This window comes from Clarias gariepinus, chromosome 11 (genome assembly GCF_024256425.1).
Source record: "Clarias gariepinus isolate MV-2021 ecotype Netherlands chromosome 11, CGAR_prim_01v2, whole genome shotgun sequence".
NCBI lineage: Eukaryota > Metazoa > Chordata > Actinopteri > Siluriformes > Clariidae > Clarias > Clarias gariepinus.
Window position 1 is genome coordinate 18110383 of NC_071110.1, and position 21054 is coordinate 18131436.

The following is a 21054-nucleotide window of genomic DNA, read 5'->3' on the forward strand; positions in this document are numbered from 1 at the left end:
ATATGTTCTGCATATGTTAGAGTATGTAAAAAATGTATCTGCATATTAAACACAGAAAAAAAACATTTAAGATGCCTACATACTGCTTTTCTTTTTAGAAAAATATTTTACAATAAACATAAAACTGTGGATTATGCCACTAGATGGCAGAAAAACGATGCGTTTTTCGGAAGATTTTTCTCTAGTCTCTAAGCTGTGTGATCAGATGGTGGCGCTGCTTCCACAATGGAGTCAGAGTCATCCTTCATTACAGCGTCTTGACTGTACAGTGGATATAAATCACTTTTGAATATGAGTGTTTCTATTGTGACTAGTAATTATCCTACACTTGTCATCAGTTTTATTACTGGGAATAAACCCCAAATACAAATTATATTTTTATTGTATAAGTATATATAAGTATATGTATGATTTTAAGCTTGATATGCTTTTAAACGGCTTGGATCTGACTGTTGATGCCATTGTTTGCTAAAGAAAGAAAATCCAAAATGTTAGATGCCCCATGGAACACTACAAAGTTCATCACCAACACATGGAGAAAATGGGAACAGCAGTGACATTACCAAGAACAGGAAATTCTAGGACTATTAATTCAAAACCAACATCCAGAACCTCTAATCAACTAAACCTTGCCCATGTTGATTATGCCATATTTTTTTTTTATTAATACCTTTTCCATTATGTGTTCCTGATCTGTCCCCTTACATCCTGTTCAGTATGTGACATAGACGCAACATAGAGCATTTCATTATATATTTAAAAAATAAATTTATCCCAGCTTTTATAGTTAAACCTATTTTATTTTATAATTATATTAAACCATAATCAAGGTAAAATTTTCAGTTAATCATGAAATTGATTTAAGGTCACATTGCCCAGCACCAAGACATACCTCCAAAAGTGATAAAGAGAACGTGTGTATCTGCAATTGACAACAATCATTCATAATCTTCATATCTGGGCTATGAGCTAGGATGACTGGATGAAAGCACTCAAATTTTTTAAAAATCCAACCCTGAATTATTTGGATATAGTAACTCAAATAAGTAGTCTTTACTGTCATGATGGGATTTCAGAATATGAATGACCTACAGTACAACAGCAGAAGACCATATCAGGATCCAAACCTGTCGGGCCAGAACAAGAGTCTAAGGCTACCATGAACACAGGCTCATTGCAACTAGACAGTTTAAGCCTGGAAAAATACCAGGTGGTTTTTATTCAAATTGTCCAGTTGGGATGATAGCCTCAGATTCCTGGTATAGTCTTCGCGTCAGCTCAAAGTAGCTCAAAGTCTAGACTTCCTGTGAGCTCAAACCAGTCTGGTCATTCTAGTCTGATTTCTCTTATCAACAAGATGTTTAATACTGCTGACCCTTTGCTCACAGGAAGTTTTTTTATTTTTTCTATTTATTCTGTTTCTATAGACTGTTGTGCATGAAATTCACAGGAGTTAAAGTCACAGTGAATACACTTCTTCCCCATTCTAATGTTTGATGCAACATAGAAAGAAAAATACTATACATATAATTGCATTAAATTTATGTAAGTGTCAAATATAAAGTGACACAGTGTAAACTGTCTAATTGGCAACGGTGGAGCAGTGTTGGAAAAAGAAATCCTAGAAAGTGTGTCAAGTCACTTGGTCATATCTGGCATCCACATGACCTGTATGCAGACTGTTTAAAAGTATGTTATACTAAAGGTAAAAAGTGTTTTGTTTAAATGAGGTCTAACGTGATTTTCTGTGCATTGCTCAGGCACCATGACTAGTAGATGTTGTATTTAAGTATAATAATGGATTCTGCTGTTTTCATAACTCTCTGGAGAGTGTTTAATTTGTGTGCATGCAATTGCCACAATGATTCCTTCTGTGTCCTAGCAGTTAAACCTGGTCAGGGTTTTGTGTACAAAAACTGCTTAAATATTGAAGACAGATACATCAATGTTAAATTATAATTTCGTAATTTATTATAAGTTCTTAATGCCATAATAGTTACATAAGCTTCAACCTACATTTAATCAATAAATTCTATCAAGATCCTTGTAACTACAAACACCCTCCATCTGCCCTGCTAAAATATTTTATACTCTACTTGTACTTGCCAATACTTTATAAATAATTGCTCAGTTTTTGATTAGTTGTAGGTTCCCCTTAAAAAGCCATACTGTGAAACATATTATTATAAGTGCTGGCAGGAAGTCACTTGTGGCTCTTGGGAGATCTTTCAATGGATGTGTTTAGATTAATTGGTGGTAGCATGCAGCCACCTCTCTGTTCAATCAAGTACTTTCACACCCAGTCTATTCCCTTTGCATTGTTGTAATTTTTCTCATCATTATTATGTAATTTAGTTAACATTGTTTCAGAAGAAATTTACCCTGATGAGTCTTTTGACATAAAAGTGGAGACAAAGTACTTTGAACCAGAAAGGTTTATTCTTGTCTGATGCTGAGGATTGTCACAGGACATAGGCCTAACAGGTTTCCTGTTGGACTAGTGATTAGCATTTAGAATTTGGTGCTTTCACTGCAAGGGCCTGAGTTGGAATTACAACTCAAAGCACTAAACAGCTATGATGGCTCGCACAAGTTACTAAGTGGTCCCAAGCTTGATTAAATTAGGGAATTGTGTCAGAAAGTGCATCTGTCATGAAACTTTTAACGCAAACCTTTTGTGCAGAAGTTTTCCAATAGAACTTTTACTATATTCTGTAGATAAAAACATTTTAGGAGAGTGGTGAACCTGTGATTCCCTAGTCAGAAACTATGCCCACTTCCCAAATCTCTGCCAATTAAAATCATTTAAACTCATTGGACATCTAAACAGGTTCACCTGCTACTCATAGAGTCATTGGACTCTGTGATAGGGGTGTACTTTTTATTTGCTCATTTGCATTTCCCGTTTACACTGCCATTGACATTGTATTACTCATGTATTGGTCTATGTTTGCTGTGCATTACTTTGGTCTTGTTATTAGATTTGTTTTTAATTGTTTTTTTCTGAGTTTAGTACCTTGTTGTTTATCTTTGGTTTTGCAAGAATGCTCGTTTTTGATGCACAGTAAACCTCTATGTTTATTTTAACATCTATACTGTATGTATCCAGCTGTCTGGTACAAAAATACAGCTATATAAAACAAAAATGTGTCTGTCTTCATTTCAGGCTGCAAAGCAACAAAATGGTAATATTTTAAAGGGAGGTGATTATTTTCTATTCCCGCTTTATATATCACTGCCTGCCATATAGCACAAGAAAGAGTAAATAACATCACTACAGAGATTTGGTCATAAACCATTACATTTCTGGTGCTAATAATTAAGTCCCACTTAAAGAGTGCTGCTAGTGTAAGAAAACTATATTTACTTGGATATTTCACTGTGTGTATCACAGGGGCATAGCACAGTTACCTAATGAACAAAGTGATATATAACAAGACTGCTGGATTTTGTTTTGCTGGACCTAGTTTCTTACAACAATAATTACTTTGAACAGTGGTTTAACAGTAATTAAGGCACTTATTTAAAAATATTCTTACAAATCCTTTTAAAGTTACCGAGGACCTACAGCCAGTTGTGAACAAATAGATAATTTCTTGTCTATAGTTCATCATTGAAATTATGCATTGGTATGCCGCCTCAGCAAAGTCTACCATGCCTACTTTAATTTAGTAACATACTTTCATGTATAAAAAGACTCAACGGGTACACACCATACATGTTCTTGTTTCAGCTGGATAATGAATGGGTGTTTGAAAAACAGTAAATGAGAGAAAAGCACTGTAATTACATCTGACCATGTTCCCAGAGAGTCATGATCATAGTGATCAGTGTGCTACTGCACATTCAACCGCTTGTTAGCTACTACTCGTTAGGGATCTGACCTCTTAATTGTCTCAATAGAAAAATGAGATTTTGTGAGGGTGAGGCCTTTTCCTTGGTAATGTATACTGGTATACTGTAGCCTCTTGCAAACAGAAGTGCATATCTTTGTATCTTTCTGCCCTCGGTTCTTATTTGATCTGATTCTCAAATGGCTTGAATTTTTCTAGACGAAAGCTCTTGTGGGTTTGTGTGTACAGGTAGCAAGTGTAATCATATGGCAGGAGATTATAAAGGTTGTGAAATATTTTTTTTGTACCAGCTGTTATTATTCAACTGTGTCTGCCATGTCTGTCCATGATGTCATCAGATATAATTACTGTGGTGCAAATGTCTGCCAAACAGAGGCTGGATTTGTTTACTTAATCCATAAGAAAAACTCTTAACAACAAATAAAAAGTCTCTTGAGCTTACCAAATAAATCTTTTTGAGATATTTTCTTTGATTTTGCTAAAAGATTCATACATCAAATTTCTGAATTAACACTTTTCCATGTACCCTAGGAAAAATAACAATGCTTACATAAGGCTCCTTTTAATTATTGTACTGAATGCAAGTATGCTTTGGTGCACAAAAAAACATCTAAAATGTTCTCATAATTATTTTGCTGTATTGGTTTGTTTGTAGTGATCCTTTTAATAAAATTGTTTTAAAACCCTAACAAGGCTGACAAAATACTTTTTCTAATAATTGCAACAGGTACTTTTACTTCGTACAGTAGAAAAGTATTTGCATACTGTGATAGCAACAATTAAGTAAATGTTTAGAGGATTAAAATCTACATATTTTGTATACATTCAATGTTTAAAGGATTACAATAAATAATACTGTATATAATTAATTAAAAGCACATGGCAGATCAAGTAATGCCAGTACCTCAGAATAGTTATGTTAAATATATATTGCCTGATATAATAACTTCCACCTGGATTTGGGGTCCGGGTCAGACTCAGCATGCAATCTGTAAAAATAAAAAATTCCTTTTATTTGTCCCTTTGTTAGGACCACAGGGACAGCAACACTTCTCCCTTATTTTTCTTTTTATAGATACCAAGCTAGCAATAAGATTAATCAATAAATGGCAGCAGAAGTGGATCAGTGCCAAGTGATTTACCAATCTGCCAATGGACTCGTACAGTATATGTTTAAGGCTTGGTTTGGTGACCATCAATGTAGGGAATCATTCCCCAATTTATTATACCAGTGTATTTGAAGACATGTGCCCTTTCTCACAACATGAATTTGTGACATTAACAACCAAGTGTCCTATTGTTTGAAACACAAAACAAGATTTTGTAACACAATAGTAACACACTGCGCCTCCAGGCACTCAAATCCTGCAGTGCCAGACGTGTCCCCCTGCTTAAGCCAGTACATGTCCAGGCCTGTCTGAAGTTTGCTAGAGAGCATTTGAATGATCCAGAATAGGATTGGGAGAATGCCATATGGTCAGATAAAACTAAAACAGAACTTCGTGTTTGGAGGAGAAAGAATTCTGAGTTGCATCCAAAGAACACCATACCTACTGTGAAGCATGGGGGTGGAAACATCATGCTTTGGTGCTGTCTTTCTGCAAAGGGACCAGGACGACTGATCCGTGTAAAGAAAGGAATGAATAGGGCCATGTATCTTGAAATTTTGAGTAAAAACCATCCATCAGCAAGGGCATTGAAACGTGGCTGGGTCTTTCAGCATGACAATGATTCCAAACACACTGCCCAGGCAACGAAGGAGGGGCGTTGTAAGAAGCATTTCAAGGTCCTGGAGTGGCCTAGCCAGTGACAGCCCCAAAACATCACTGCTCTAGAGGAGATCTGCATTGAGGAATGGGCCAAAATACCAGCAACAGTGTGTGAAAACCTTGTGAAGACTTACAGAAAACGCTTGACCTCTGTCAGTGCCAACAAAGGGTATATAACAAAGTATTGAGATGAAATTTTGTTATTGACCACATACTAATTTTCCACCATAATTTGTAAATAATACAATAATACAATCAAATTTTAAAGTTGAGGTATACCTATGATGAAAATTACAGGCCTCTCTCATCTGTTTAAGTGGGAGAACTTGCACAATTAGTGGCTGACTAAATACTTTTTTGCCCCACTGTATGACCCCTCATTGGCTATGGAGAAATACATCAAAATCAGCCTGTATCAACATTGCATTTCTATACTTTCAGAAATAAAGGTACAGTTTTATACTGATGAAGGTACAAACCATTGTCACTGCAGTACCTCACTAGGGTATGTACCAACTGTACCTTAATATAGAGAAACAAATTTGTACCAATTGTGTTTGTACCATCAAGGACATTATTTGTACCATGGCCAAACAAAATACTAAAGTACCAAAGTACTTTTTGTTTTATAAACATTATTGTACTTTAATTAAGGGTACAAATCTTGTCCTTGAAGGTACCACCCCAGTGACAAGCCCTTTTGAACCTTAATGGTGTCTAATGTGTTCCTTTGGGAAAGTTATTTTCCTATTAAATAAGACATTCAATCAATTTATTATGAATATATATAGAATATGTTTGAACACTGCCTTAGATTACAGTAAAAATAAATCTTTTAGGTTTACAATAAACAAATATTTAAACTAAATAAAACACTCCTATTAGCTGAAAACCCTTTACAAAATACAATTACACTAAAATTGTAAATTATATTAATATTATTATATTTAAATCTAAAATATAACTTTTCACAAACTGTTCACAATACAATTTAAACTTTAACTGATTTTTACCCACTTTTTACAAAATGCCATTACATTTACCCAACATTCTTTTAGAGCAGAAATGAAATAAAAAGCATAAAAAACACAGTAACGAGATCTGCACAAACCTGATGACTATACATACTGTATCTGGAAAACTCTTAAACGACTGCAGCAAGTTTAAAAATCACAGCTGTTACTTTCCCCAGCTAAAAATATTTCTGAGCAGTTTACAGTAAATGCTACAGTACATGCACAATATACTTAGTATTATGGTCATTGATTGTTTTGAATAAATTAAAATGTGTGCAAATGTTCTACATCATTGGATGCTATTTGAATAAATTGCTTAGGGGTCTGCAGGTGTTTTAAGTCCCTGAAGAAGTTCTGACATTTTTTTTACACCTCCTGTTATACTGAACTTCTAGCCTCCTAACACACAGTATGACTGCAGATCAATCTCTGCTATCTGTTATCACCCAAATGAGGATGGGTTCCCTGTTGAGTCTGGTTCCTCTCAAGGTTTCTTCCTATTGCCATCTCAGGGAGTTTTTCCTTGCCACCATCGCCGTCACCCTTGGCTTGCTCATGACAATTGTTAAAAGTGCCATACAAAATTTTTTTATTGATTTAAATATGTAAGAAGATGTGAATGATCATAAATAATGCTGTAATTTACATCAGAAAAAACAACAACCAGCTGCATAATGAGCCTTTCAGTCAGGTATGTAACAGAGGGAAGTGCTACAAGAAAATTATTTAACAACAAAAGAATCTATTTTTGTTTGTTCAGAATAGAGTTAACTGACAGGTAAAAAATAACTCAGCTAAAAAAGCTTACTCTTACTCGCTATGCATAACCCACTCACTCCCAATGAAAATGTCCAGGGTTGAGTGTAGAGGAACACTTAATGGAACACAAAATTTTGAATTTATAATGTATTAATACTATTAATGTTATTTAAAAATGCATATTCATTAATTAATAAAACAAACTGATGGTTTTAGGACAAAACACAAAGTCAGCAAAGATTCAGATAGGAGGGGTAAAACGCTTTACATTTTTTACTTCACTTCCATGTCCTGTTAGACAGAGCTTAGTAAAAAATTAACTATCTAAATGCATAATTTTTACCTTATAAACACAGTGTTTTGATTTGAAGATGAGTAATGGCCCAAAAGTCTAAAGACTGTTTCCTGCTGCCTATTATGAACTTAATGCATTTGGCAGTTTTTGGCAAAGTCTAATTCTGTATGCTGTATAAATAAGGATGTGTTGGTAATTTTTGTAATATAATTAGATCTATGGAACAAAGTACTTAATGCAACTGGCACCATGAGTTTTGATCTCAAATTCAGAGGCTGAAATGTACACACACCTGTATGTGTGAAGCTTGCTGCTTGTGTGAAAGCCCTTTTCGTTAAATGTTATATTTACAGTTGTGTTTACATATATTTACATATCACATATCACATATCACTATGAGCTGAAATGCTTAGCTTGTGTTTAAACACAGTGGCACTGTAACTGTCGTAAAGTGGATATTGTGTATATGTGTGTTGGGGGTCTTACAATAAAATTCACTCCCTGAAAAGTGAAGCAACAATTTAGCACAACCAGCAAAATAAAACTCTGTGGCACTGTTCCAGTTTGAAAGATACAATCTTCAGTCCTTTGAAACTCTCACTTAAACCTTCCAAGGTATAATTACAGAGCTTATATTCTATGACAATTGTATGTTTGCTTTTAACTTTGTTTTGCCTATGGTTGGGGTTATCTTTTTTTTTGACATACCTAGTATTTTGCAATTACCTGTCTATAGGCAATTGCCCACCTCTCCCTCATCTTTTCAATAAGGCCTGCATTTTTATCCAAACATGCCTGTGAAAATATTTGGGTAAAAACATATAAGCTTGAAAGTATACTTCCAACATACTGTAGTTCTTTTCTATATTAAAGGCTATACCACAGTTAAAGAAAAATACAAATTGCCTTAAAGTGCATGACTGGCTCTACATTAAATACTGTAATTGGGTAAGCAGTATTTATAGTTCACAGTGTACTTTCCACATTGTTGATGTTCTTGACCATCGTCGTGCTTTGGTCACTTTTGTCCTGTGCCATAATGGCAGCATGAGCTTGACCAAACTTTTTAATTTTAGTTACATCAAGATCCCTTTGAAGTTAGCAATGCATAAAAAAATCACTTGGCTGAAGAGAAGTACTGCACCACAATGTTAACCACATACAGCCTAATGAATAAGGAGTTAACAAGTTGTCTGCATGTGCAGTGGCATCTCCATATAGTCTTGGCTTTATTTTTATGTTACAGATCATCATATATTTTTCTACACTTTTATGTAAAGTTTAGATACCTCTTATAATTTACTAAAAATAAGTCTAAAAAATACACTAAAAAGTCTTAAAGTATAAAATAAGACAATGTAATGTCTATTTATCTTTAAGTAGCACAGCATAACACAGTATTTGCATCTACAGAAATGGAAAGCTAAATTTCTTTTACATACCCAACTTGTGATGAATCACTGAAACTATTTTTTATTGTGGTATTTTTTTTCTAATAAAATAAATTTTTACACTTTATTTAATAAACCCAAAAAATAATATATAATAATAAATAATATATATTATAAAGATAATAAGACATCAAATCAAATTGTAATCAACTTATTAAACTTATAGGGTTTTATTTATTTATTTTTTTTCAATACAGGTCACATTTTTCTTCAGCTGAAACATGGTAGGATCTACTATAAAATATTTATAAAAATAAATACCCTACAGATTTTATTCGTACAGATATAAACAGTATAAAATTTAATCCAGCACAAAACAGAACACAGAGTTTTGAAAAACGCTGTCCATGCTGTCCACCATTGTTCGGCTGTTCAGGAAAGTATGTTTATGGCAGTGATGAGCACTGGTTTTATTCAAATTCCCAGGAGAAAGGTCCTTTTTGGGACCTTTATGGGATTTCTTTAAATACATTTAAATACAATTACAAAAACAGTACAATTTTGAACTGTCTTTTGCTAAACATAAGCTCCACTTTTGTATATTAATAAATATGGCAAAAATATTAAACTAAAAGAAACAAACATACTTTCTACAGCATTAGCACAGAATGAAGTGTTGGGAAGGCTGGTACTGTACATGGCTCTTAGTCTAAACAATTCCTAACCCAAGACCTAGTTTACCTAGGTGTTTTAATAAGCCTTACTAATAGATAATAGATTAGATATAATACTAATAATTAAAGCCAAAGATACTTTTCTGTATGTTCATATTCTCATTTGTAGTATGAATGGTGCACAGAAACACATTCTCTATTTCATTTATTTAGTTCATTTCTACTTGTGAGCATGATGAAGGCCAGTAGACCATTTGGTCCCACGTGGTTTTAGAAGCCAAGGAGAGATATTACGAGACAGGAAAACAACTGTCATGTTAGCACAGTGTGAGGTATAAACAACCAATCTCAGTTCACAATAGTATGGCTGTGTAAATGTGTAAATTGCTGATAGCTTTAAAACCTCTATTTGTAAAGTGTCTTTAGCTTCAGTTAAACTAATGTTAACATTAGTTTGTTGTCTTTTGACTCATTAAGTTATTTTATATGCCATATTTGTTAAAATCCTAGATGAGAATGCCATGGAATTGTGCCTTCTCTAAAATCTAAATGATTGATCCCTCTGCATCACACTCTGATGTCAAACACCGGCATACACTTTTACTGTACAAGCAAATAAAAAAACTAGTTTTCCCTATCTATACAGTACAACAATACTGAAAACAGAGTTTATCCTCAATGTAAAAGGATTTTCTCAAAAGGTAAATTTTTTGTTGCCTTAAAGAGAGTTTGCATGTGAATAAAAAGGCAAAACATATATAAAAAACACAGTTTGAAAAAAATATCCATGTCCATGTGAAGAGGCATCAGTAAACACATGTCCCAAACTTATAATTGCACTTCTCTGGTGACACATAGACTGAGATTTAATGACTGTTTTCTTTCCAAATGTTTTTTATGATGATCCTCAGCGAATCAAGTCATTTGTGTTAATAGAAGCTATAGAAAAATAAAACACATGGCTAGCCCTTTACAATAGAATGAAGAATGGAGAAAGAAACACCAGGGGTAGCTCAGTGGTTAAGGCATTGGACTACGGTTCGGAAGATCCCAGGTTCAAACCCCACAACCACCAAGTTGCCACTGTTGGGCCCTTGAGCAAGGCCCTTAACCCTCAACTGCTCATATGTGTAATGAGATTAAAATGTAAGTCGCTCTGGATAAGAGCGTCTGCCAAATGCCTAAATGTAAATGTAAACACATGTTTGGGCTCTGTCACTGTGTACAACTTGTTTAATGGTATATTTAAGTGTATATGGAGAGAACGAGCAATTTGTTGTGTTTCTTTAGTTGCATATTTAATGGCTTTCACAAGCCTGTGCTGTTCGCCCATGTAGGGAAATTGTCCAAATGGAACATTGCCTTTCCCCAGGTGTTGATTGCCAGTGTGATGCAAAAGATGCCTATAATGTTCATCATTATTCCAGCCTTTGCCTTAAATGGATGAAAAACACCAAATGATTAGATTAAAAAAAAACTGAAAAACATGATAGTAATGCAACTGTGACCTAAAAATAAATTAGTAATGGTATGGGAAAGTTACTAATTACTTATTTTTTTAAGGTTTTGATGACTGGAATTTAATTATTTTAAACAGATTTTGTAACTTAAAACTCAGAAAACTGATTGACAAATCAAAGAATTTATAGCTTTATTGTCTTAAGAGAAGGCTTGAGAAGGCTTACCATGTCTGACACCTTGAGATAGCCATAAGAAAATACAATAGCATTTGGGGGAGTTGCCACAGGTAGCATGAAGGCAAAGGAGGCGCTTAGTGTGCAGGGCACCATGACATACAAGGGGTTCATTCCAATGGAGTGTGACTACAAGACAAAAATAAAACATATGCATGACATTTGGTTAAACCTCTAAGCCAGTGCCTCTCCAAAAAAAAGTCTTCACTTTTAGTTTTTATTACAGCACATAATAGTCCAGTCCCATGTAAAAATTATTTCTCCTGGTACTAAAACAACTCTTTATCAATTTGAGTCCTTAAATTTGCCTGAGCCATCAGGGAAGAAAAAAAATCTATTAATGTGATAACCTGGTCAATTGGGTCATTTAAGTCACCAGATCATAAGGTTATTGCCATATAATGTTGCTGAGTCTAGATCTGACCAAGTCAATTAACTCAACTAACTTTTTTTCTGATTGTTCTAACTAGCAAGTGGTTTTCTTATGGCCACTTACCTGTTTAGTCCCAATCCTGTGAGTTCTCATTACAATTGTGTGCTTATGGAAATGGTGTTACTTTCTTTTTTATGGGTTTTTTCCCATACAACTTCAACAACTGATCTTTCTGAAATCGTGATATATATATATATTTTTTTGCCAGGCAGTGTATAATTATCTAATTTAAATGGTGCTTTTTCGTGCTGTGGTCCATTATTTAGTGTGTGTAATTAAGCTGGGTTCTACAGAATGATACATCCAAGACTGACTCATGTCTGAAAGAAAGCAGTCGCTCTTTAGAACCGTTGCACAACTAGGAAACAAACCATAACTTACCGGTTGACACATAGCTATTTAAGATTTTGAGACATGGCTTAGAGGTTGAAGTTTTATGTATGTGCCTGAAGTCACAGTTATAAAGATGTGCTTAAATTGAAACAGCCTAAATTAAGGAGAGATGCTACAGAGGATTGTTATCATGTCAGTAATTTTTCAGTGTATTTATAGGAAGTTCTTAAACTATATTATTTTACTGATTTTGTTCCCTCAGGTAAACTGGATATGATTTATTTTAAAATATTATGGCACTTTGCAGATAAATATATATCCCTGAAAAACATGTTCTTAGATGATATATGTTTATATAATGCACCAGTATGATATAGATATCACTTTACTTAATAAACCATGTTTTATTACAGTTTTTCTATTTTTTTTTTCTGGATTACCTACATTTATGAAATTTTGCCCATTATGGGTATAGGTGGCTAAGTGGTAGGTTTCTTGTCTGCCTTGAAGAATGTCTGGGTTCAATTCCTGCTCAAACTGCAGCCACTGAATGCAGTGCTGGTTCCAAGCCCAGATAAAATGTAAGGGTTGCATCACAGTGTTTTGTTGTATGTGCACAAGTTCCAATATAATAATAACTAGTATAGATTATTTGTTTTATCAGCTGTTTTAAATAATTTCCAAAGTCACTTGTACTGCCCTAAAGGAAAAAGTTTTTTCAAGCTCTTTCTAAAGCAAAAACAGTATGAAATCACTACGGATACAAACACAGTATTCATGTTTCTCATTATCTCCTATTTAATTCTTTTCACTGTTCTCTGACTCTCCATTCATCTATGAGAAGTGCGGTTTGGGGAGGGCAGAAGGACAATTCGGGTGCCTGTGAGCACAGATAGGCAGCTGAATTGGGTTGCTTGAGAACCTGGCTGTCTGGTAAAGGGGCCTTTTAAAGGGACTGAAATAATTCTGCGAAAAAGGAATGAACAATCGGGTGTTGTGGATGTGGGCCAGAATAGTGCTTCAATGCTTGTCTTCACTGCCGCTTACCCACACAGAGTGTAGACAGTAAAATCTCCAATGTTGCCTTAACACTTTTAGAGTTTATTTTTTGTTCAAATGGACTGGGATAAACACTGCTGGGTGTCAACACTCTAAGTGTTAATTAGCTGAAGAATTAGCTGTGTACACTCACATCATTTAACAAAACTACTATTACTTCAACAGTAAACTGTTTTTTCATATTGTTCTTACCATAGAGGCGAGGACAGGGAGGAAGAGGGTAGCTGTGGCCACGTTGCTGGTGCACTCAGTGAAAGTGGATATCAGGAGACAGAGGATAATGGCAATGCCCCAAGGTGGAATACTATGCAGAGGTGTTAACTGATTACCCATCCATCTGGACAGACCCGATTCCTGGATTAAAAATGACATAAGTTTAAAAATAAACAAAATATACACTGTCTGGCTAAAGAAACAGTTGCCATTTTATAAGGGTCAAATTTTTTTTGGCTGCATCAGCCAAACAAAACAACTAAGGTGATTTCAAATGACTGTAACTGAGTTAATATTTTTTTCTTAACTAACACTTGCAGTTGCAGGGTAAAAAAAAAAAATCAACAGTAAAATACATAGCAATGTTTAATAGTGAAAGTAAAAGCATTTCCATAGACACACATCTAATAAGAACTAAAACATAGTTGTGTGGCCTTGTAAAGCTTAAAAATAAAAGCTTAAATAGGCTAGGGATCATAAAGATTGGACTGGAAAAAAGTCATGTGGTCTGATAAATCCTGATTGAACCTATCCCAGAGTAATGGGTGTATCAGGGTAAGAAGGTACTGTAAGTGCAGTATAAGCCTCTAGAGGCAGGGTTATGATCTGAGCAACGTTATGTGGAAATAAAACAAAGTGATGACCAGGATGTGCTGAATAAAAGGTTATCATATCAGTTGGGTTTTTCCCCCCTAATGCCACAAGCATATTTAAATTGTGAAACAGTGGGTCTTGAAGCATGAGGAATTTTCACACATGAACTGGCCAGCTAATAAAAGCTAAAGGTGATTAAATTTAATTTCATCTTTTACTTTTTTCAGGCAGTGTATTAACAATATGTCAAATTTTAAGCAAATAAAAAACAGCTATATGATCTACACTTTTGTACAGTAGCCAAGAAGTGCAAAACAAAATAATAAAACCAAAAACAAAATAACAAAATGAAAAATAAAAGAACAAAACCAGAAACAAAGTAATAAAACCAAAAAAAACAAAACCCGAAAACAAAATATTTTGTTAAACCTTGGATTGCGAGCATAGTTCGTTCTGGAAGCGTGCTTGTATATTAAAACACTCATATATCAAAGTGATTTTTTTACCATAAAAAGAATAGAAACTTTAGTGATGCATTCCACAACAAAATATTAATATAAAAATAATTAATACAACATATAAAGTAAAAATAAAACAAATTAATCTGCACTTTACCTTTGAAAAGAATCATAGCTGTAGGGATTGAGACCAGAGAGAGGAGAGGAGGACGGGTGGAAAAGGAGGCTACTGTGTAGGACACACACACACACACACACACACACACACACCTCTGCGCGAGCATGCACACACACACACCTTTACGCGAGCACACAAACACACACAAACACACAAACACCTCTGTGTGAGCATACACACACATCCCCTCACGTGAGCGCACACACACACGCACACTCTGAGAGAGCGCATACATACAAACACAAAATAAAGGATGCTTTAAAGAAGAATTATTGACTCAGTTGTGATCACGTGACTTTTTGCATCAAAACAAAAAGCGATTGCGTGCCATGGTGATATTGGTACTTGTATCTCTACTCGCTCATTTATTAAGACAAAATTGTGTGGAACGCTCGCAAACCGGGGCTACTCACAATCCTAACAAAATAACTAAACCGGGAAAAAATTACAAATCCAGAAAACATACGACAATTTAGACAAACGAGAAACTGAAATGAAATTCTTACCGCTGATTGGACAAGACACATGTCACTCACGAAATACAGGAAGTGCTGCAGCAGTACTCTATATATGAATGTGCAAACATGTACTCCCCTTATTTTGGATTCAGATATGGTGTTCAGCCAAATTTTTGCAGTTCTTGTGTAAAAAGAACTCAAGCTTTAAAAAGAAACACAGCAGATTTTGTTAAACATATTGCTATTTTGTTTTTGAATTTGCTATTTTGTTTTCTGTTTTGTTATCTTGTTTCTGGATTTGTTATTTTGTTTTCAGTTTTATTATTTTGTTTTAAAAATTGGTCTTTTGTTTTTTTAATTTTTATATTTATTTTTTGCACTTCTTGGCCACCGTGCTAAATATATTTACAAATGTATTTTTTTCTGCAAAACTTTAAAGGCTCTTCCAGAGGGAAAATTCTAAAGCTCTCTGTACTATATGGAGTCCATCATTATACTATAAAGCAAAATGGAAAGGTACACATTAGGTAGGAGGAGAAAATATAAATTATAAATAATACCTCACTCCCTTTAGCCAGAGCAAATCCTCCACCCAGAAGCAGAACTATGTTCCATGGCATTTTCCTCTGAGCTACCTTCCATGTAAGCAGAGCTGGCAGGGAGAAACAAAGCCAATACTATGAGTAATTAACATGCACATTATTTCATAATAATGTTGGTAATAAGGTGTCTCTCACCTGGACCAGGATTAGTGGGTGGCCAGCAACAGAACATCGGTGGCGTTGATGGCAAAATAAAAAGAAGCACAGCGATGAAAACTGCCACTGTGGCATCTGTCACATACCTGATGTTTCAGTAGCAATGAGAAATTATTCTATATTCAGTACCATGTTTAATTCCAGACATATACATAAGCCACAGTTATAATTTGATGAAATTGCAACAAAATAATTAAAAGTTTTGGAAGCACAGTGTAACCCATACTCAGCTTCTGAGTTGAACATGTGTGTGGCCCAGCCAGCCACAAATCCTGGATCCCGGGAAAACCACAAGACCACAAGTAGAATGAAGAGAGCCAACACACTGAACTCCCCATATGTCATGGGTCCCAGCAACTGGTGCTGTTCTCGGATCACGTTGTATGCCGCAATCTCTTTCTCTGTCTTTTCTGCCCTGCAGCCCCATGTCTTCCTGAAGCTGGTTGAACAACAGCAAAAAGAAATGGACTGTGGACCTCGGTTGTAGTGGTTAAACAAGGGTTAGCATTAACAACACTTACTTGAACCCCATAAAACAAAACTGCAACCAAAGCCAGGCCAAAGTTAGCATCAAGATCATGTTTGGAAATGCAAAGCCAAACCAAGATGCAAAATTGATGACATCTCCATTCTGCGGAAACAGTCTAATGGAAAAGGAAAAAACAATTATTTTTAGATAATACAATAAAAGAGAAAGTAAGAAATGGAATAATTGTAGAGCAAGAAAGAAATGGAATGCTGTCAAATTACATAAAATATCATCATAGTATCATCAGTACTTATGTAAAACACCCACTGATTCATTTGTCCCTTGAGTACCAGGTTAGGGCCAGTGCCTGTGAGCGTGGCTGTTCCCCCAATGCTGGCAGCATAGCACACACATAATGTCATGCCTTTACATATCTTTTTTTTTTCTGCTGCCTCTTGGTGCCTGGTAGCTTCAGTCGACATATTCAGACCACTTAACACCACTGCTGGGTAGAAAACAATCACAGCAAATGAAGATCTTATGTATTAAAATACCAAGCATTTCAGCTATTCTATAAAGTAGGGGTCAAACTGAGATGTCAGTTTCCTATTTTATATAAAATACATGTAATTTGCCACATAGCTAACCTTGCCCATCTTTTTCTTTAGTGAACTCATTGTTTTGTGTTTCTGGTGCCTGGTTGGACTCCATGCTGGAGTTAAGTGGAACTATTTCAATCTCCTGGCTGTTCAGTTGCTCCAGGACGGCTTGCACAATGGGAACCATCATCGCTGTGGTGGCGGTGTTACTGATCCACATGGAGAGGAAAGATGTAACACCCATGAAACCTAGCATTAGCCTGTGTCCAACCACAAAAGAGCAAAGAAATAGAAAGAAACTTCAAATAAAAGCTGGCAGCTTGTTAAGAACTGGGAAAGAGACAATTGTTTTAATTAGTGGTCACCTACAGTGCTGGACGCACTCCTACAAGGAGCAGCACTCTGAGAGCAATGCGCTTGTGGAGATTCCAGTGCTCAACAGCTACAGCCACCATGAGACCACTTACAAACAGCATATTAGTGTCCTTAAGATATTGAATGCACACCTGAAGGGAAATAAATCAGAGAATCAGATTAATATGGTACTTAGACAATAAATCCGTATTGTACAGAAAGCAGTTTAAAGCTTAAACATATGGTCTATATATGACACCTGTTTTGACTTCATGATGCCAAACAGAGGAAAGAGAAGAGCAGGCAGCAGAGAAGTCACAGCCAGAGGGAGAGCTTCTGTACACCAGTACACAGCCATCAGTGAGATCACATAAGCACAACTAGCCTCCTGGAATACACAAACTCACATTACCACAAACAAGCAATTACACCTAGAACACCAAAGAGTTCTTGGCTACCCTTAAAGTTATATATAGAAGCTATGTGAAGCTATCTGAATGGATCCAAGCAATGCAAAGAATGTTCCTGGAACATAGAGTATAAACACAACAGTACTCCATAGCGTTAATGTAATATGGATGTGTGTATATGTATGCAACAATATCTTTTCAGAATGTAGTTCAAAGTTAACTGCATATTTCATATACACTGAGCTTGACAATATTTTTCCAAGCTCTCCTCAGAACACAGGATCTTTCACACATACATAATGATCTCTAAACAGTAAAAGACCTTGAAATGATTATAGATTCCAGCCTTTCATTTAAAGCTCACGTAGATAATCTTACCAGGATAGCATTCTTTCACCTCAGAAATATTGCCAAGATAAGAAATATATTGTCGCTAAACGATGCAGAAAAACTAGTTTATGCTTTTATCACCTCTAGGTTGGACTATTGTAACGCCTTACTGTCTGGTTGTTCAACTAGGTGCATAAACAAGCACCAGTCAGTCAGTCAGTACCGCGTATTATGAAAACTACAGCTGGGGGCAGAGCTTTTTCTTACAAAGCCCCAAAATTATGGAATAGTCTTCCAAGTAGTGTTCGGGACTCAGACACAGTCTCAGTGTTTAAGTCCAGGCTAAAAACCTATTTATTTAGCCAAGCATTTTTATAAATAGATTTGCCATAGGTAAAGAAGAAGATCTGGGGGACTCATGGACGTAAAAGTATTAGGTGAACTGGTATGTTTAGATGCTGTCCTTCATACTCTCATTGATCACTCAGGTTTGTTAACGGTGATGTGATTGGTTGCTTTACATCTCAGGAAGCCCTCATGTCTGTGTTTCCTTCTGGCTCTCCCTTTTAGTTATGCTGTCATAGTTAGTCCTGCCGGAGTCTCCGCTTGCACTCTACAGTAAATATAAATTTACATTATACATCACATGACTGTGACCAGACCTAAGTGTTATCTCTTCTCTTCTGCTTTCTCTCCTGCTCTTTCTTTCTCCCTCTCTCCCCCTCTCTCTCTTTCCCTCTTTCTGTCGAGCTACACATGTCGTTCCTGAGCTGCCAGTGATCCAGACTCCCTCTGCCCTCTGGCCTGTCTGACCCATCCTAGTGCCCTGCTTCTGGTTGGAGATCTTGTCAAATGGATGCCCCATGTGTTTTTTTGGGATGCGTCTCATGTCTGGGGAGGGTTCTCTTTACCTAAAAGACGGTTCTGGCCTCGACTGGTGTTGGCAGCTGTTTTTCTGAGGACTTGACCGTTCGATTGTTCAGGACTGGAACTTTATACAAGTCTACCTGAGTTTTCAATAACTAACTGGACTCCAAATTATTATCAATTAACATCAACTGTTATGTTGAACTGCCTGCCAACTAACACACAGTATGAATGCAGATCATTTCCTGCTCTCCGTTTTACCCAAATGAGGATGGGTTCCCTGTTGAGTCTGGTTCCTCTCAAGGTTTCTTCCTACTACCATCTCAGGGAGTTTTTCCTTCACTCCACTGTCGCCCTTGGCTTGCTCACCAGGGACTATCTGACCATTTTGATTCATACACATTCAAATTCCATACAAACTTAAGTAATTATTTTAATTGTGTAAAGCTGCTTTGGGACAATGCCAATTGTTAAAAGTGCTATACAAATGAAATTGAATTGAATTGAATTAAACAACATAACTAGAATATAACAACACTAGTACTGGTATTAATAAGTATTAATAATAATACTTGAAAACATAAATAAACTTTTTTGATTAACAAATTACTCCGTATGATTGTCATGTACCTAACATTATGAAACTACTACATATGTTCTCACAGTGTGGTGTCAGGACACCCAGGGGTCCCTAAAGTCTTATCTTGTTGCAGTGGTGAAAATCTCAATCCAAACTAACATACACAAACATACATCATTATATTTATTACTAAGTTCTTATACTGTAGTTATTAACATGGTTGACTTGACACTAAAATCTAATTGGGTTAACTCATACCCCAGTAGATCTATAAATAATAATACTTTTAAATGTAATATGTTCTGACTGTAGTTCAGAAATAAAACAGAATAAAAATATTGTTATCGTTTAATATTCAAATTATGTTCACACCTATTATCTTTGCACTGTATATGTTTTTTTTACAGTTAAAGACTGCACAACATTAAAGAACCCTTGCACAACCTAAACCTCACATTATATATACAGGGCTGAATTTTATTTGAAATGGGCCAACAAATTTGAGAGATGAAAACGACACCTCTCTTTTATTTTATTTTATTTTATTTTATTTTTTTGCTTAGAAATGACAACAAACTCAGCTAATTTTGTGTCATATCCATAATAGCCAAGGGACTGATAACTCATCATAGTTACCAGTTAATCATCACACAAACATAGGTCAACATAAAGCAATTTTATTATAATAATTTACTAGATTAAATAATTTAAAAATATTTTTTTATATATATTTTATAAAAAAGAGATGCTACAGAGGTGACAGTAAATAAGTTTTAGCAGAGGGTTACATTTAAATTTTAATTTGTAAATTTTTATAAAGCAAAACAACAATTCATTTGAAGGAGATTTCATAAAGACTTTAAGAGGCTTACTTATATATTTTAAACATGTAAAATAATTAAATATTTATTAATAACAATGAGTAGTATGTAGCTTGGTGCATTCTGTTAACCAAGCTTCAATACTGAAGGTCCTACTACTACTAGTAATAATAATAATAATAATAATAGGAGGCAACATACAGCTGCCACTTAACTAATGTTGATCTATACTCAGCAGATAAAAACTGTAACAGTTACAGTTATACCCTTTTTGGATCCCCAAAAAGATGCCACACAATATTTCCAAATGCATCATATAAATATAGCTAAATAAAGTCCATCAACTCATCTACGAAAATGAAGGTGGATTTGACGTACCGTTGTGCCCACATACAGTGGAAGTGGAAGCAGAATTAGAGGCGTAAAGAACAGAATTATGCCATTCTTTAAGCTCCAGATGGATTTCAGTATGGGAGACATCTCAAATGAATGAAGAGAGAGCTGGTGTAAAGAAGTAGCAGCACACTGGCTGACGATTTAAACTTGGGAAGAGAGAGAGAGATTTCACAATGAATGAAGATGGGCCTTGTGACGCAGTGAACACTCCCCCAACATATGACAACTTTAACCATGGAAACATGCCTACATTCTTCTTCTTCTTTTGTTTTTTGTTTTTAGATGTTTTTGA

General features: G+C 35.3%; 1 protein-coding gene across 2 annotated transcripts; it reads right to left on the reverse strand.

Moving 5' to 3' along the window:
- Positions 1-10971: 10971 nt before the first annotated feature.
- On the reverse strand, positions 10972-20969 carry slc13a5b (solute carrier family 13 member 5b). Of its 2 annotated transcripts, none has more exons than XM_053507350.1 (12): positions 20745-20969; positions 17618-17746; positions 17374-17510; positions 17053-17264; positions 16733-16907; positions 16458-16580; positions 16163-16375; positions 15916-16022; positions 15739-15830; positions 13470-13631; positions 11444-11581; positions 10972-11192 (listed from the first exon to the last, which is right to left on the reverse strand). In XM_053507350.1, exons 1-12 carry the CDS (start codon positions 20844-20846, stop codon positions 11067-11069), a joined length of 1716 nt encoding a protein of 571 aa, XP_053363325.1. In that variant the 5' UTR covers positions 20847-20969; the 3' UTR covers positions 10972-11066. The 2 variants fall into 2 exon arrangements, with proteins under 2 accessions (XP_053363325.1, XP_053363324.1); XM_053507349.1 differs by having other exon boundaries at positions 16733-16910.
- Between the last annotated feature and the right edge of the window lie 85 nt (positions 20970-21054).

Excerpts from the sequence above, each read along its gene's own strand:
- slc13a5b (XM_053507349.1), bottom strand. The coding sequence starts at position 20,846 with ATGTCTCCCATACTGAAATCCATCTGGAGCTTAAAGAATGGCATAATT. Across the intron at positions 16,911-17,052 it reads TAAAGAAAAAGATGGGCAAG|CAGTGGTGTTAAGTGGTCTG; the intron begins GTTAGCTATGTG and ends TTTTCTACCCAG. Across the intron at positions 16,023-16,162 it reads ATGTTCAACTCAGAAGCTGA|GTATGTGACAGATGCCACAG; the intron begins GTATGGGTTACA and ends CTGAAACATCAG.